The 18,679-nt window shown below is 41.9% G+C and overlaps 1 protein-coding gene and 1 long non-coding RNA gene across 2 annotated transcripts; one reads left to right on the top strand and one right to left on the bottom strand.

The window, feature by feature from the left end:
* Nucleotides 1–970: 970 nt before the first annotated feature.
* Nucleotides 971–18,520, top strand: LOC117482566 (beta-1,4-galactosyltransferase 1-like). Its single transcript, XM_034130701.1, is given in 7 exon segments — nt 971–1,541; nt 10,233–10,468; nt 15,107–15,294; nt 15,668–15,761; nt 15,763–15,791; nt 15,935–16,039; nt 17,940–18,520. Coding segments are annotated over 7 exon segments (1,131 nt in total). The 5' UTR covers nt 971–1,192; the 3' UTR covers nt 18,070–18,520.
* LOC117482568 lies at nt 4,213–7,984 on the bottom strand. Its single transcript, XR_004555897.1, has 5 exons — nt 7,705–7,984; nt 6,195–6,242; nt 5,717–5,872; nt 5,431–5,523; nt 4,213–4,562 (listed from the first exon to the last, which is right to left on the bottom strand). It is a non-coding gene; the product is annotated as an uncharacterized LOC117482568 (long non-coding RNA).
* Nucleotides 18,521–18,679: the final 159 nt, after the last annotated feature.

Below are 18,679 nucleotides of genomic sequence, written 5' to 3'. Positions count from 1 at the left end.
AAATGGGGGTAAAAGTACCCGAGATTAAGTACGATTTTTGGTGTGAACGCGACTCACGGAACTAAAACGCGAAAAGTACGGTGAAAGTACTCCGGTGTGAACGCGGCTATTCTTACCTTTAAGTGAATAAAACAATCTGAAAATAAAGAGAAACAATCAGAAAGGAAATACTTTCTTTTAATTGAATTCAGCGATTCAGAACTCAACTCTTTTTATTTTGATCACACCCTAAACATGTTTTGGGATGTGATCAAAATAAAAAGAGTTGAGTTCTGATTTCAACAAACACAGAAACTTCTTTTCCCAAACTCTGCGGTTCAGACATCTATTGTTTCCGTTTTGATCACAGCCCAAAACATAATTCTCATGAGATAAAACAAATTGGGAAGTGACCAAAAGTTTATCAAAAAGAGTTGCTGAAAAAAATTCAGATTTTTTTTTTCAGAAAAAATTTGTAAGTAGGCTAATAATTTTTCTGAATTCTGAAGAAAGAAAGAAAAATTGTGAGAAATATATATTTTTTTCTTTACATTTGCTCACATGGGTTGTTGTCTTGTGTTATCATTGAAAATCGGAACATATTTTTTGGGATGTGATGAAAAAAACAAAACGTAGTTCGTATTTTCAACAATAACAACAACATATTTTCAAAACAACAACAACAACAACATATTTTCAAAACAACAACAACAACTGATTTTTCCAGAAAAAGAAATATACAGATTTATTTTTTAATTCAGACTTTTTTTTCTCCAATCTTCTGGGATTCAGAAGTCTATTGTTTTTTTTTCACTTTGGTCACAAATATAATCTCATGAGAAATGATCATCCAAATGAATAACGTTTCTGAATTCTGAAGAAAGACATTTAAATTGAGAAAAATCAGTTTTTGATCACAGCCCTAAATGTATCACTCTCCCTTAGTGACAGCCTCCCTCTCACCTGACAGGTTCACGTCTCTCTCTCTTAGTGACAGCCTCCCTCTCACCTGACAGGTTCACGTCTCTCTCTCTTAGTGACAGCCTCCCTCTCACCTGACAGGTACACCGGCTCTCTCACTCTCCCTTAAACAGTGACAGCCTCCCTCAGTGGCAGCCTCCCTCAGTGGCAGCCTCCCTCTCACCTGACAGGTTCTCTCTCTCAGTGCCTCTCCCTCAGCGCCTCTCAGAGTATCTCTCCCCGGATAGAGAGCATGGTGCTCGGCTCCCTCTCCTCCGTGCTCCGCCGCCGCTCCTGTGAGCTGGTCTGGCTGGTGTGTTTCCTCCAGGTCTCCGTCATCCTCTTCTACAGCCACCGCTCTCTGTACCCCCCGTGGGGCCAGAACCAGCAGGACGACCCCTCCATCCAGAACCAGCAGGACGACCCCTCCATCCAGAACCAGCAGGAAAACACGGCCAAGAGGAACCAGGACCGACCCGCCGACCCCCCCCGCGGAGAGGAGGCAGGAGAGCCCGGGGATAAAGGACAGAACCCCGGGGGGGAGGCAGTGGGTCCCGGGGGGAAGGAGCTGCAGCAGTGCCCTGGAACAGCCCCCCTGCTGGGTAAGACCCGCTCTATTTCTTTTCTTTTTGTTTTATTACTGCCAATTTTATTCCATATTTTATTCCTTTTTATTCCATTTTTTATATTTTTCCAGTTTTCTATCTGTGTTTTTTAATCTTAGTTTTTTTATGTTTGCACCACGACACCAAGTCAAATCCCTCGTACGTATACCTGGAGATAAACCTGTTTCTGATCCTGATCCTGGTCCTGGTCCTGGTCCTGGTCCTGGTCCTGGTCCTGGTCCTGGTCCTGGTCCTGGTCCTGGTCCTGGTCCTGGTCCTGACTCGTTCTCTGTGATATTATTAATGTTTAAAGATGAGGGTTGATGTGTCAGGAGGATCAGAGGCGAGCACATGATTTGCCTATCATGGGCGTGGTGTTTCAGACACACCTCAGACTTTTATACTTAATTAAAATATTGATCTTATCGTCTTCGATGAATCGTCCTCCTGTCCGTCCGGTTTGAAACGGACTACAGGACATTTCAGCTTTACACTTCAATTCAGCTTTTTGATATCTTTTGCACTTTTTAAATGATCCCATTGTAATTCAGTCAGATGCTCGGAGCGTTTCAGATAATAAGATGAGACTGACTGTATGAGGATGTGTTCTCCCTCTTTGGGAGATGTCTGCGTCTCAGCAGCCTGTGAACAAGGCATTGCACATAAGTCGAATTTAAAGAGTAGAAATAAACAAAACTAGAATGTAAACATCTCAAAATAGAATTAAATCATCATTAAAAAGTAGAAAAATATACAGTAGACCGTGAAGATGAAACATATATACACTCTGACAATAAAACACTATTGAAGGGCTTTAGACAGAATATAAAGCAGGATGTTATTAAGTGAGCAGGGAATGCAGTGTTTGAAACTGAGAGACACATCTGGCTCAGAGACAGAGAGACGCCCTGAAACAGGAACCAGTTTGAGAACCGGTTCGGTGAGTCCGCCCGACGTCATCCAGACCAACTGGTTCCCCTCTGAGCCATCCGTCTCATTGGTCGGAGGGGGGGTTACCTGCTCAGGTGTTTCTGATGAATCACACAGAGGAGCTTCATGGCTTCATACTTTAAAGAGTCCCTGTTTATTTAGAAAACTTTATTTTAAATTATTAGGGCAGTACATTATATACAAGTTACATCAATAATACACACATCACACTAAGTATAAATATATAAATAACATAAGGAGAGCACGTTTTACTTATGAGGCTCAGTTAGGTCACAGACTCAAGATGCCCCATGGCAGAGTCTGGGATTTGTCCAGGATCTTTTTTCTCCTTAGTTCAGTAAGTATCTGTTTCCCTATGGTGTTACTGCCGATTACTGTCTGGTTCAGTATCATTTTACACCTTGTTTTCCACATTTTCATACATGCGATACAAATTATCATCTGAAAAAGTTCCCTCTGCTTTATGCCCATCCCCTCATCTAGAATACAAAACATAATTGAGGCATATCTTACATTGAAAACTAAACCGATGCCCCGCAGGAGCGACCACACCTCCTCGGCTCTGTAGCAGTCCATGAGGAGGTGCTGTAAGGTCTCGTCTTCCTCACAGTTAATCATGGGGCATGTTTTAGTTTTGACATAACAGCTCCATGAGACCACAGCTCTGACCGCAAGTCTGTTGACAGATATCAGCCACCTCACGTCTCTCATGCACTCAAAGAAATGATATGTTAGATTTACTTAATCTAGTTATGTCAACCGGCTGCACGTAACAAGGCTAAGTAAATAGGAAACAGACTAGTAAACTAATATTTACTTCTTGCATTTAAGTAAATCTTACCAAAGCATCTTAATTAAATACTACATCATACAGTTATGTTGTATTTGCTTAACACAGTTATGTTGAATTTACTTAAATTGTTGTTTTTACTTAACACAATTATGTTGTATTTACTTAAAGTTTGCACTGATTTACCTAACAGTTAGGTTGTAATTACTTAACACAAATTAGTTCCATTTATGTTGTAGGATTGTGTTATTTGCACTTAACATCATTTAATCCAAATTGCTCTATCAATATAAGTAATTCAAATGACTCCAACTCAGTAATTTGTATTCCGCTCACTTTATTTTAAATGTTCATTTTACACTTATAACATTGCATTTTGCAAACAACCATCTGAATTGCCACAACAATTCAACAACAAAAAAAACACTTAACTCAACAGCCCATTTGTGGTAGGTGCACATATTAGAATTTTAAAGCTCTTTGCGTAAAAAACCCATGACAGCTGCTGAACTTGACAGTGATGAGAAACACGAGTGACTCAAGAAGTTAACATGTGGGCTGAAAAGCTACAATAATGACTTATTATCTGAACATTTTATAAAATGCAACTTTACTATGAAGTATGGTGTTTTTATGTCTTTCCAAACACTTAGATGAAACGCATCACATAATATTGCTCAAGCACATAATGTGTTACAGTAGATCTTTGCCTCTGTTATACACATGAACATATGTCTTGAACTTTCAAAAGCAGAAATACAATTGTGAGTGTCTGTGTCTCTGTGTGTGTGGTGTGTGTCTGTGTGTGTCTCTGTGTTTGTGGGGGTCTCTCTCTGTGTGTGTGTGTGTGTGTGTGTGTGTGTGTGTGTGTGTGTGTGTGTGTGTGTGTGTGTGTGTGTGTGTGGTGTGGTGTGGTGTGTGAGAGCATGTACCGAGATGGAAATGAACTGGACGTTATCTCTGTCACAGTATTTTGTCCTTGGGATTACTCTTGTAATCTGTTTTTCAGAACCTGCACCTTGGTTGACAGTCTGTTGCCATCCAACCCCATCAATACTTTTTGAATGAATTCAAATGTATGTTTCAGGTCCTTGGGGTAGCTCAGATTGAGGCTGTAAATCAGTCCAAGCAATACTGCCCATCCATTTGCCAAGTATTTCAGCTCTCGCAGCACTCCAACACCCTCGATGATGACGCCCGGGTTCTGCTCCTTCGTGTTTCACGAGATAGAGTCCCAATACCATTGGCTCCATTTGGGTTGTTGCAAGTTCAACATCCTAAAGTGGGATTAGAACATAGTATTCATGATTATCAGTATGAGAACCCTGACACACATCATTTTATAATATGAAACAAATGAGCAAATCCTTTTATTGGATCCATTGTAAATAAATACATGTAGTTGTAAATGTACATGAACAATATAACCAAAGTAGCAGCAAATACTTTGAATAAAAAACAAATTCAATTATTTTTATTTAAAGAGGACATATTATGCAAATGTTCAGGTTCAAATTAGTATGGAGTGTCTCTACTTTAAAGAGTCCTCTCCTGCTGATGTTCAGGTGTATATCAGTATGTAGTGTCTCTACTTTAAAGAGTCCTCTCCTGCTGATGTTCAGGTGTATATCAGTATGTAGTGTCTCTACTTTAAAGAGTCCTCTCCTGCTGATGTTCAGGTGTATATCAGTATGTAGTGTCCTCTACTTTAAAGAGTCCTCTCCTGCTGATGTTCAGGTGTATATCAGTATGTAGTGTCTCTACTTTAAAGAGTCCTCTCCTGCTGATGTTCAGGTGTATATCAGTATGTAGTGTCTCTACTTTAAAGAGTCCTCTCCTGCTGATGTTCAGGTGTATATCAGTATGTAGTGTCTCTACTTTAAAGAGTCCTCTCCTGCTGATGTTCAGGTGTATATCAGTATGTAGTGTCTCTACTTTAAAGAGTCCTCTCCTGCTGCTGATCAGGTGTATATCAGTATGTAGTGTCTCTACTTTAAAGAGTCCTCTCCTGCTGCTGATCAGGTGTATATCAGTATGTAGTGTCTCTACTTTAAAGAGTCCTCTCCTGCTGATGTTCAGGTGTATATATATATATATATATATATATATATATATATATCTGTGTTTGGCTATGTTTCAACTTACCAAATATTCCTTTATGAAGCTCTCGGAACTTTCATTCAAGTAGACGCAGAGCGCTTTAAGGACACAGTCCCGTCGTGTTTCAACTGTGGGATCCTGAGGGACAAACACATTTTCAAAATCTTCACACAAGAATACTGATTATGCTTGTGTGCTGATTTTTGGCAAGTCAAAGAAAGGGGGTCAGAGAGGTTAAAATATATTTATATGAGAGGGACAACAAGAGAGAGAGATAAAGAGAATATGGTGTTGCAGTGCCCAAACTACACAATTTATTACAACTACATACCTTGTCCATGGCTGCCATGATCAGGCCCAAATTGCATCCTGCTGTTCCCCCCTTCTTTTTGAAAACCTTCATCAACTGAGACGAATGGCGATCCAGTTGAGACATGAAGGTAGGCAGCAGCGGAACGGTGGTGATGCGGGTGAATTCTGCGTTTACCTGCAACACATTGTGATACAGGTTCAAATGTTTTGTTTAAAGCTAATAATATCCATCAAGTGTCATAGCAGAAAGGACAGGACATCTACTGGTGTAAACCAAACAAAGAATTTCAGCTGAGGTTCTTTTCTTATACATGTGCATCTATTAAAATAGCTCTGCACTTAATACAGGTAAAGATTCAACATGACATCTACTTAAATGTGTTTTAAGAGCATTCCATGTTTTGAAAGAGCATGGGCATTCATAGTATGTGCATGGATATGGGTGTCTCTAACCAAAATGGCCGTGTTTTAATTTATAGTGCTTCAGTAATTGGTACCTTGTAGATTGAGTCTCAGTACACTGTTTGCATCTCCACATTCAAAACCTAGAGATAAAGAGAAATGTGTTAATGATCCAAATGTATTGTAAATAACAACTATTATTGCAGCCATTAACATAATTCAGGGTGTGAGGTGCAGGATATAGCAACCCATTACTGGATCTTAAGCAGTGGTGGAAAAAGTACTCAGATCCTGTACTAAAGTAAAAGTATAAATACTCCATTACTTGCTATAGTCCCAAGTTCAAAATAATACTTAAGGTAAAGTTCCAAAGTGTTATTAGCCAAATATAATAAAGTATCAAAAGAAAAAGTACTTTGTGCAGAAAGCCTTTTGTAAAAGGGTTGCATCATAGAATAAAAATGAATGTTCTTATAATAAAAAATCTACATATATACAAGATTTTTTAATGTTGTGATTTGTTAATATAGAGCATATTTTGGAAAGAACTGAGTAAATTAGTAGTACATGTATATGAATATAAACATTATCTAAAAAGGTAACTACAAGTGTCAAATAAATGTAGTGTTGTAAAAGTACAATATTTCCCACTGAAATGTAATTGAGTAGAATTACAGAGTAGCAGAACATGGAAATACTTTCCCACGATAAATAACTGTTTAAACACAAGCAGTTGCCACGGCAGGTAAGTGGCAACTGCCACACACATTCGCTTGGCTCGGCACCCAGAGTAACACCCCTTCAGCAGCCGCAGTTGTCTCAGCAAATAGTGGCATCTGCGGCTGAAGTACCTGCCACTATTTAATCTTGCTCTCTCTCTCTGATTATTATAAAGAAACACGTTTTCGGGTGAATTACGTGTCTATTTAAGAGCTGTCTTAATGGAAGATGTGCTTGTTGAGTGTGTTCCTGTACATGCTTTAAATAATTCACACTTTGATATTCCTGGCCGACATAATTAACGTAACGACCAGGCACGGCTCCGGCTGACGCAACAGTACAGTGCACAGATGGGATTTTATTTCTTCCAAATAAACTTTACAATTGAACAAAAAAACCTCCCTCAGGGCGTTACACTTGATGAAGTTATTTTTAATAGACTTAGAAGACCTTAACCGACTATGACCTTTTTGGCACTGGAGATGTTTGCAACCAGGCTCTCAAATCTTTAAATCAAGCACATTTTTAAAAAAAATTAAAAAAAAAGGAGGGAAAAAACGTGTCCACTTACTTTTGGTAAGAGCTAACATTACTATTATAACCACATCAAGCTAAAATCATTAAATACATAACGATTGACTTATACAGACAAAGCTTGAAATGTCACCTCTTTTGTGACATATTCTAACACTTTTAAGTGCAAGGGAACATAATTAAAAAGTGACCGTTAAGCTAGCTGTTAGCTAGCTGTTAGCTAGGCTGCACCGCTTTTCAAATCTATCATCAACGTATACAGTTGGTAGCAGGGAAATCAAAAATACACATCAACTTTTGTATTTCAGGGACCGTTTGTGTTTAATATATGTTAATATTTAAGAAACTTACCATAACATCGCAGGATGGCACAGGAAAGGGAAAAAATGCGGTTCTGTCATCTCACAGTCACAGGATTCAAATGACACATGTCCCCGGTCTTACAGCGCATGTGCTGAGAAAGTACGGCAAGCACTTTGGGACAATCAGTGCGTTTTAAATAACTTTACCATTTAAATACAACACAACATGGTAATGTAATCCCAAAACTTTGAACTTTTACATAAATGCAATTAAAGTCTCTTGATTTAATTGTAAAAAGTGCATTTACTTAGTAGTTTCAATATAAAAAAAGCAATTAATGCAAACAACATCCATATTTCATTTCTAAGAGTGTGCTCTCCGACAATTGTTTACATTTTATTAATTTTAAAACTTCGTTGCCTTCGACAGGTGTGAGGTTTTTATACATTACATTACCTCCATATTTAAAATCGTTTACTATTTTAAAAATTACTCTATTCGGGAGTCCGATCCAATCAATCGCTAAATGCTTGAGTTCCGTTGTGAAGTCCCCGTACACTAGTTTATAATAGGGTCCGTTTCTAGCGCGGCCTCTTCTCTTGTTCCATCCCATTCTTCCCTCTTCAACCCAAGGTGCTTTCCTGTGAATTGCAGCGGAGATGTTTTTTACAAAGGTAATCTGTAGTTTAATGCCCAGGTCTACGGCTCCCAGGCCTCCATATTCCCTACTTTTAAACAATAAATTCCGTTTTGAAACCTCCCTGGTTGTACCCCACACCAAATTGACGCACTGTTTGTTTAATTGCATAATTATTTGGGTAGGTGGGGGGAAAATGTTTGCCAGAAAAAGGATCTTGCTAAGAATGAAAGATTTGATTATATTTATTCTTGATTTATAATTTGTATTTTTATTCTCCCATTGTTTAACTTGTTCTTTGACTTCACTTAGTTTGTTCTCCCAATTGAGTTCGGCACAATTGTCGCTCCAAATAGTTATTCCTAGTATTTTAATTTCTTTTTTCACTTGAATGTTTATGTCGCATTTGGCATCGTCGGTGCCGATCCAAACACCTTCAGTTTTGTTGTGGTTTAATTTAGCTCCTGATGCCAATTCGTATACGTTTAGGTGGTTTGTTAAAACATCCATTTCCTGTTGTTTTTTTTATTGTTGGTTTTATATATCCTCCTTTTCTTTTTTTTTAAATGGTTTTATAGGTTGTAGCCTAACAGAGAAGTGATTAGATACATACATCCTGTCTATAAGGGTTTTTGTCGTTTTATCGTATCTCGTAAAATCTATTCCTGCGGGGTTAAGTGAGCGACAGACATCGATAAGGCCTGCATCGCTGCAGATTTCTTTCAGCAGTTTTCCTTCCGCCCTCAGTTTAAAAACAGCTGTACTACACCTATCTATATCTTCCGTTACTGTATTAAAATCTCCACCTAATATAATTTTATAACCCACTGTTAAAATTTCTCTAAATTTTCTAAATATTTGTAACTTATTTGTTGCGTCAGGGGCAGTATAAATATTAATAAGTCGATATTTTTCATTTTTATAAAAACAATCCACCATAAGCAGCCTTCCTGGAATTATGTCCCTTCTTCAAATAATAGTAATGTCCCTTTCCTTGAAGAAAATGCCAACTCCATCAGCTCTGCTATCTCCGATGGAGATAATACATTCTCCTTTGTGCCACATTTTACATACATCGTCAACATCCCCGGTGGTATTCAGTCTAAGTTCCTGCGTAAAGAGGAAATCATAGTTAGTGTCCAATAAATATTTGATTTTCCTCTCTCGAAAGTTCTTAGACTGAATACCACGTACATTCCAAGTAGCGACGTTTATGAAGCTCATGTTGGTTTTATATTGTCTCTAAATTAGCCCGTTTTTCTATTTCGTTCAAGTTTCTGCTTGCAGGTCTCTTTTTTTTAGAGACCTCAAACGGGGCTTCCCTCTGAGCCTCACTCGGGGGTCTGGATAATCCGGAGTCGGTGAAAAAGACCCCGAGTGACTCTCCCTGTTTATCACCGTGTGCTCAGCAGCTTCAGAGGAGAGATGGAGTCCTCCTCCAACAGAGCAACATGAATACATAAAACAGATCAAATAGTGAAGAGAATGTTCTTAGATGAGCAAGTTAATACAAATAAAATAGAAATAGTGCCAGAAGAGTCTGTATACAAGAAGATGGAATATGATATGTATAAATAATTAGCAAACAGATGGATGTTCTTTACAGAGTTGTAGTGTGTTATATAGGTGTGTGTGTGTGTGTGTGTGTGTGTGTGTGTGTGTGTGTGTGTGTGTGTGTGTGTGTGTGTGTGTGTGTGTGTGTGTTGTGTGTGTGTGTGTGTGTGTGTGTGTGTGTGTGTGTGTGTGTGTGTGTGTGTGTGTGTGTGTGTGTGTGTGTGTGTGTGTGTGTGTGTGTGTGTGTGTGTGTGTGTGTGTGTGTTCCTTCATAGGGGGTTTCTCATAGGTAAAGCTGCACTGATGACTGCTGCTATAGAGTCATCAGGTCTCTGTGAGATCTGACGCACCCTGAACGCACCATCTTTTTATATTCTTGTCTCAGTGGGTCCCCTCCGGGTGGAGTTCAGCTCTCCGGTGAAAGAGGAGCTGATAAAGAAGGAGAACCCCGCCCTGCAGCCGGGGGGGCGCTTCAGACCCAGAGACTGTGTGGCGCAGCAGAAGGTGGCCATCATCATCCCTTTCCGCAACCGAGAGGAACACCTGAAGTTCTGGCTGTACTACCTGCACCCCATCCTGCAGAGACAGCAGCTGGACTACGGGGTGTACGTCGTCAACCAGGTACTAATACTGCTCAGATACTGCTCAGATACTGCTCAGATACTGCTCAGATACTGCTGATATACTGCTCAGATACTGCTGATATACTGCTGATATACTGCTGATATACTGCTCAGATACTGCTGATATACTGCTGATATACTTCTGATATACTGCTGATATACTGCTGATATACTGCTGAGATACGTACTACGTGAGGTATAAAATAAACAAAGAGACTACAACGTGACGTACAACGTGACTTTCAACGTGACGTACAACGTGACCTACAACATGCCATAAAACAAAAACAAAGAGACTTCAACGTGAAGTACAACGTGATGTACAACGTGACCTACAACGTGACCTACAACGTGACATACAACGTGACATACAACGTGACATATAACAAAAACAAAGAGACTTACAACGTGACGTACAACGTGACGTACAACGTGACGTACAACGTGACGTACAACGTGACCTACAACGTGACATACAACGTGACATATAACAAAAACAAAGAGACTTCAACGTGACGTACAACGTGACGTACAACGTGACCTACAACGTGACCAACAACGTGACCTACAACGTGACCAACAACGTGACCTACAACGTGACTTACAACATGACCAACAACGTGACCAACAACATGACATACAATGTGACCTAAAACGGACATATAACAAAAACAAAGAGACTTCAACGTGACTTACAACGTGATGTACAACGTGATGTACAACGTGACGTACAACGTGACGTACAACGTGACGTACAACGTGACGTACAACGTGACTTACAACGTGACGTACAACGTGACGTACAACGTGACGTACAACGTGACCGACAACGTGACATATAACAAAAACAAAGAGACTTCAACGTGAAGTACAACGTGACGTACAACGTGACCTACAACGTGACCTACAACGTGACCTACAACGTGACATACAACGTGACATATAACAAAAACAAAGAGACTTCAACGTGACTTACAACGTGACTTACAACGTGACGTACAACGTGACCTACAACGTGACATACAACGTGACATATAACAAAAACAAAGAGACTTCAACGTGACGTACAACGTGACGTACAACGTGACGTACAACGTGACCTACAACGTGACTTACAACATGACCTACAACGTGACCAACAACATGACCTACAACGTGACCAACAACGTGACCTACAACGTGACATACAACGTGACCTACAACGGACATATAACAAAAACAAAGAGACTTCAACGTGACTTACAACGTGACTTACAACGTGATGTACAACGTGACGTACAACGTGACTTACAACGTGACCAACAACGTGACCTACAACGTGACCAACAACGTGACCTACAACGTGACTTACAACATGACCTACAACGTGACCTACAACATGACATACAACGTGACCTACAATGGACATATAACAAAAACAAAGAGACTTCAACGTGACGTACAACGTGACGTACAACGTGACCTCCAACGTGACATACAACGTGACATATAACAAAAACAAAGAGACTACAACGTAACTTACAACGTGACGTACAACGTGACGTACAACGTGACTTACAACGTGACTTACAACGTGACGTACAACGTGACGTACAACGTGACATACAACGTGACATATAACAAAAACAAAGAGACTTCAATGTGACTTACAACGTGACTTACAACGTGACTTACAACGTGACGTACAACGTGACTTACAACGTGACTTACAACGTGACTTACAAACGTGACGTACAACGTGACATACAACGTGACATATAACAAAAACAAAGAGACTTCAACGTGACTTACAACGTGATGTACAACGTGACGTACAACGTGACGTACAACGTGACTTACAACGTGACTTACAACGTGACGTACAACGTGACGTACAACGTGACGTACAACGTGACGTACAACGTGACCGACAACGTGACATATAACAAAAACAAAGAGACTTCAACGTGACTTACAACGTGACTTACAACGTGACTTACAACGTGACGTACAACGTGACCTACAACGTGACATGCAACGTGACATATAACAAAAACAAAGAGACTTCAACGTGACGTACAACGTGACGTACAACGTGACCTACAACGTGACTTACAACATGACCTACAATGTGACCAACAACATGACCTACAACGTGACCAACAACGTGACCTACAACGTGACATACAACGTGACCTACAACGGACATATAACAAAAACAAAGAGACTTCAACGTGAAGTACAACGTGACGTACAACGTGACCTACAACGTGACATACAACGTGACATATAACAAAAACAAAGAGACTTCAACGTGACTTACAACGTGACTTACAACGTGACTTACAACGTGATGTACAACGTGACGTACAACGTGACCTACAACGTAACATATAACAAAAACAAAGAGACTTCAACGTGACGTACAACGTGACGTACAACGTGACGTACAACGTGACTTACAACGTGACCTACAACGTGACCAACAACGTGACCTACAACGTGACCAACAACGTGACCTACAACGTGACTTACAACATGACCTACAACGTGACCTACAACATGACATACAACGTGACCTACAATGGACATATAACAAAAACAAAGAGACTTCAACGTGACGTACAACGTGACGTACAACGTGACCTACAACGTGACATACAACGCGACATATAACAAAAACAAAGAGACTTCAACGTAACTTACAACGTGACGTACAACGTGACGTACAACGTGACTTACAACGTGACTTACAACGTGACGTACAACGTGACGTACAACGTGACATACAACGTGACATATAACAAAAACAAAGAGACTTCAACGTGACTTACAACGTGACGTACAACGTGACGTACAACGTGACGTACAACGTGACGTACAACGTGACTTACAACGTGACTTACAACGTGACTTACAACGTGACGTACAACGTGACGTACAACGTGACCTACAACGTGACGTACAACGTGACCTACAACGTGACATACAACGTGACATACAACGTGACATATAACAAAAACAAAGAGACTTCAACGTGACTTACAACATGACTTACAACGTGAGGTATAACGTGACGTACAACGTGACGTACAACGTGACCTACAACGTGACATATAACAAAAACAAAGAGACTTCAACGTGACGTACAACGTGACGTACAACGTGACGTACAACGTGACCTACAACGTGACATACAACGTGACATATAACAAAAACAAAGAGACTTCAACGTGACTTACAACGTGACTTACAACGTGACTTACAACGTGACTTACAACGTGACGTACAACGTGACGTACAACGTGACATATAACAAAAACAAAGAGACTTCAACGTGACTTACAACGTGACGTACAACGTGACGTACAACGTGACGTACAACGTGACGTACAACGTGACCTACAACGTGACATATAACAAAAACAAAGAGACTTCAACGTGACGTACAACGTGACGTACAACGTGACGTACAACGTGACGTACAACGTGACGTACAACGTGGCGTACAACGTGACTTACAACGTGACTTACAACGTGACTTACAACGTGACGTACAACGTGACCTACAACGTGACCTACAACGTGACCTACAACGTGACCTACAACGTGACGTACAACGTGACGTACAACGTGACGTACAACGTGACATACAACGTGACATATAACAAAAACAAAGAGACTTCAACGTGACTTACAACGTGACGTACAACGTGACGTACAACGTGACCTACAACGTGACATATAACAAAAACAAAGAGACTTCAACGTGACGTACAACGTGACGTACAACGTGACGTACAACGTGACGTACAACGTGACGTACAACGTGACCTACAACGTGACATACAACGTGACATATAACAAAAACAAAGAGACTTCAACGTGACTTACAACGTGACTTACAACGTGACTTACAATGTGACTTACAACGTGACGTACAACGTGACGTACAACGTGACGTACAACGTGACATACAACGTGACATACAACATGACATATAACAAAAACAAAGAGACTTCAACGTGACTTACAACGTGACTTACAACGTGACGTACAACGTGACGTACAACGTGACATATAACAAAAACAAAGAGACTTCAACGTGACGTACAACGTGACGTACAACGTGACGTACAACGTGACCTACAACGTGACATACAACGTGACATATAACAAAAACAAAGAGACTTCAACGTGACTTACAACGTGACTTACAACGTGACGTACAACGTGACGTACAACGTGATGTACAACGTGACCTACAACGTGACATACAACGTGACATACAACGTGACGTATAACAAAAACAAAGAGACTTCAACGTGACTAACAATGTGACCGAGACGGGGATAAATGATGACTGTGTTGAGCTAACAGAGGGTCTGGGACTGGGTCTTAACTTCATTTCTTCTTCTCTTGTTTGTGTGTTGTGACTCTGGTCTTCTTCTTCTTCTCTCCTCTCGTGTCCTCCTCACACTGCAGGATCTGCCCGGTGTCTTGAGAGCCGGCCCTGATTGGTCTGCTGTTTTCTGCTCTGGTAAAACAGGCTTTTCTCTTTCTTTTCTTTTCTTGAGTTACCCTGAAAGCGTTCTGTAGTCTGATATCAGATAACCTCTGAGTCACACATACATTCAAACGTAACTGTGCCCGTCAGGACGGAGAGGGCACCTTTAATCGAGCGAAGCTTATGAACGTGGGCTACGCCGAGGCTCTGAAGGACTACGACTACGACTGCTTCGTGTTTAGCGACGTGGACCTGATCCCCATGGACGACAGAAACACCTACAGGTGCTTCAGCCAGCCCAGACACCTGTCCGTCTCCGTGGACAAGTTCGGATTCAGGTGAGAACACACGCCTGAGACACACAGGGACACACCTGAGACACACTGAGACACACTGAGACACATCTGAGACACACAGGAAATACCTGAGACACACTGAGACACAGCTGAGACACACTGAGACACATCTGAGACACACAGGGACACACCTGAGACACACTGAGACACAGCTGAGACACACAGGAAACACCTGAGACACACTGAGACACACTGAGACACACAGGAAACACCTGAGACACACTGAGACATATCTGAGACACACAGGAAACACCTGAGACACACTAAGACACACTGAGACACATCTGAGGCACACAGGAAACACCTGAGACACATTTTAAAATTAGATAAACTGAGACATTCTGTGTGTCTGCAGGTTACCCTACGCTCAGTGCTTTGGAGGCGTGTCCTCGATGAGCAAAGAGCAGTTCCTGAAGATCAACGGCTTCCCCAACAACTACTGGGGCTGGGGGGGGGGAGGACGACGACATCTTTAGGAGGTCAGCACACACACACACACACACACACACACACACACACACAACACACACACACACACACACACACACACACACACACACACACACACACACACACACACACACACACACACCTCAGTGCTATAATGTGCTGCTGTCTGCAGGTTCTCATATAAAGGAATGAGCATCTCCCGGCCTAGTGGCGAGATCGGGAAGTATCGGATGATCCGGCACAACAGAGACAAGAAGAACGAGCCCAACCCTCAGAGGTAACCTTCAATATTTAAATAAAGATTATTAATATGTATGTAACACATGGGTGGGAGGGTTACTTCCCTAATAATCTCAGGGATGTCTAAAGTTATTGCACTTTGTTAGAAACATCTAACGGATAACACCTGCAGTGGTTTCCTTGTGACCTTTGGACAGGACGGGGTCATCTTCGACCCTGAAACGTAACGTCCTCCTGTTGTCAGCAGTGAGGCTCTTCCCACAGCCTCCCCCAACCTACAAACAGCTTTCTATTCCTAGAGCTGTGAGCATCCTGCAAACAGAAGAAGCCCCTGCAGACCACCTCGACTGGGAATAGCCAGGTCTTCCAACCTCTGTCTCTGCACTGATGGACCAGGTCCTGGTACTTTGTGGCTTTCCTTCCCACGGGACCGTCAGCTTAATAAGGAAGATCCTCAGACTCTATGAGCATGTCGGGCCTCAGGGATGTTTGGACGATTCGGGGAAAGTGTAGTTTCCTTCCCAGGTCCACCCTCACCTGCCAAGACTGATCCTGAGTCTTGTTTCATATTGGTCTGACGCTTTTTCGTCTGTCCTGCTTCGAGATCCCAGCCAGTGCCCTGAGGACCTCGTCATGACGCCATCTATATCTTCCCTGTTCTCCAAAGGGCCTCTCACTCACCTCTCACATAACAGTTTGCAGGCTTGGTCTCAGGGAGCTTTACAGTTTATACAGAATACGACACCCTCTGACCCTCACATTTGTTGGCATTGACAGGGTGTCGTACACTACTAACTTGGGGCCACTTCAGCAGGTCCTACTTGCTTTCCTTCAGAAGCCCTTCGCCCTTCCTCCTCCATGTGACGGACCTCGGCTTGAATCACGTCACCCCTTTGCCGTGGCTTCTCTCCCCCCAAATCTGGAAGTGGGTGGGTCCGAGTCCTTGTCTCCCATGCAGGGCTTCAGTCCCTTCAGAGAGCTTTCCTCAGGTCTCCCTGATGTTACTGCTGCCCACTTACGTCCTGATCTCACTGAGGATAGGGGTAGCAGTAACTGGCCAGACCTGATGTAAAGCCCTACCTAGTTGGTTTACTCGACTCCCACCATGGTCAGGTACCACATGAGTCGAGGTAGCTGGAAGAGACATGCCTTGAATCGTCCTGGTTCGTCTGAGCCCTGTATCTTCCTCAGCCACTCGTCTGTCTCTCTGTCCTGGATGCATTGGTTCTGTCCGTTAGAGAAGCATCTGATCACCTCCCTAAGCATTACATTGGGTTTTCCTCAGTAGATGGTATGCCCTCCCCCTGGGCTTGGAGCTGGAACCTGCTGGTCACTTTTCTGATCATCACACTTCTTGACTTCCCTTCTTGCTCATGTTGACATCACCAAGTGACTTCAGGATCCACATTGCTTGTACATGGGATGTGTTTGTAATGCAGGGGTCTTCTATAAAGCCTCTTATTGGAGGTTGGCTTCTCCCAGACCTTGCTTCAGAAAGTTTACCTGTATGGGTTTTTAATAAACTGAGCCTGCTTGGCTTCCTAACCTAATTGATGAATAGTTTCACCATATCAGAAATCTAATAGTCAAAACCAAAACCAATTACAATTCCCCGATTCTTCGTACCTGATGGTGTCTTTATGACCTCAGCAGTTTTAACAGTGTTTTACAGTCCGATCCCAGCTTCTGTCAGGAAGTTAAACATCATAATTCCCTCTTTTTCTCAACAATCACTACATGTTACTAGATTACATTGAACACACCATGGTAACGTTCTACTTTACCTTCAACCAAGAGGCTCTTTTACTGGAAGGAGCCTGTACCCACTGTGATGTGGAACCTCTGTTAGCTGTTAGCTCTGTTTCTTAGCCTACGGTTGCTACCTGTGTTATCTCTTTGAGACGGTCCCCCTTAATAAAGAATCTGTGTCCCCCCAGGTTTGGCCAGATCGCTCACACGCTAGAGACCATGTCCTCAGACGGGATCTCTTCCCTCTCCTATTCGCTGGTGAAGAAGGAGAAGCTGGACCTCTACACCCGGATCCATGTGGACGTGGGGGGGCCGTAGGTCAGCTGACCAATGTGGGGGACGGGCCCCGAGGACTGGGCTCTGATTGGATGCTGCTGTGACACTTCCTGAACCAGACTTTGACTTTGAGAATGTGATCCGGATGGATTGGATCTCCTCTCAGGAAAGACCTCACAAAGCATCGACTCTTTTTATTGATGGTGTTAGTTTGGATTGATCTGGGCATCCTTTTGGTTCTAAATTCAGATCAAAATGCAGAAGTAGTTTGAAACCCGCGAGGAAACACACATGATGCTGCGATCAGAGTCGAATGCCTCCCGTGTGAATGCACAAAAACTATTTTTTATATTTGATCTCTTTTTACATAACGGAGGATTGAAACAGCAGAAACAAAATGTGTCCACACGTGTTTGCTGTGTTGTGAATAAATACACTTTTATTGTACGTTAATAAGTCCACAGGGCGAGAAATAAAAACATGAAGACATGAACCCGGAGTCCTTTATTCCCTCATATATGATAATGTTATATAGCTCCTAGTTCTCCGGCGCTAGCTTCCGCATTGCTGTATATGTGCTGGAACTTCCTGTTAACTCATAGCTGCGATCACTGAGCATCGCGTCGCATCAGTTTGGGCTTTGGTGAGTTCA

This window comes from Trematomus bernacchii, unplaced genomic scaffold (genome assembly GCF_902827165.1).
Source record: "Trematomus bernacchii unplaced genomic scaffold, fTreBer1.1, whole genome shotgun sequence".
Classification (NCBI taxonomy): Eukaryota; Metazoa; Chordata; class Actinopteri; order Perciformes; family Nototheniidae; genus Trematomus; species Trematomus bernacchii.
This window is presented reverse-complemented; position numbering and strand designations above follow the sequence as displayed.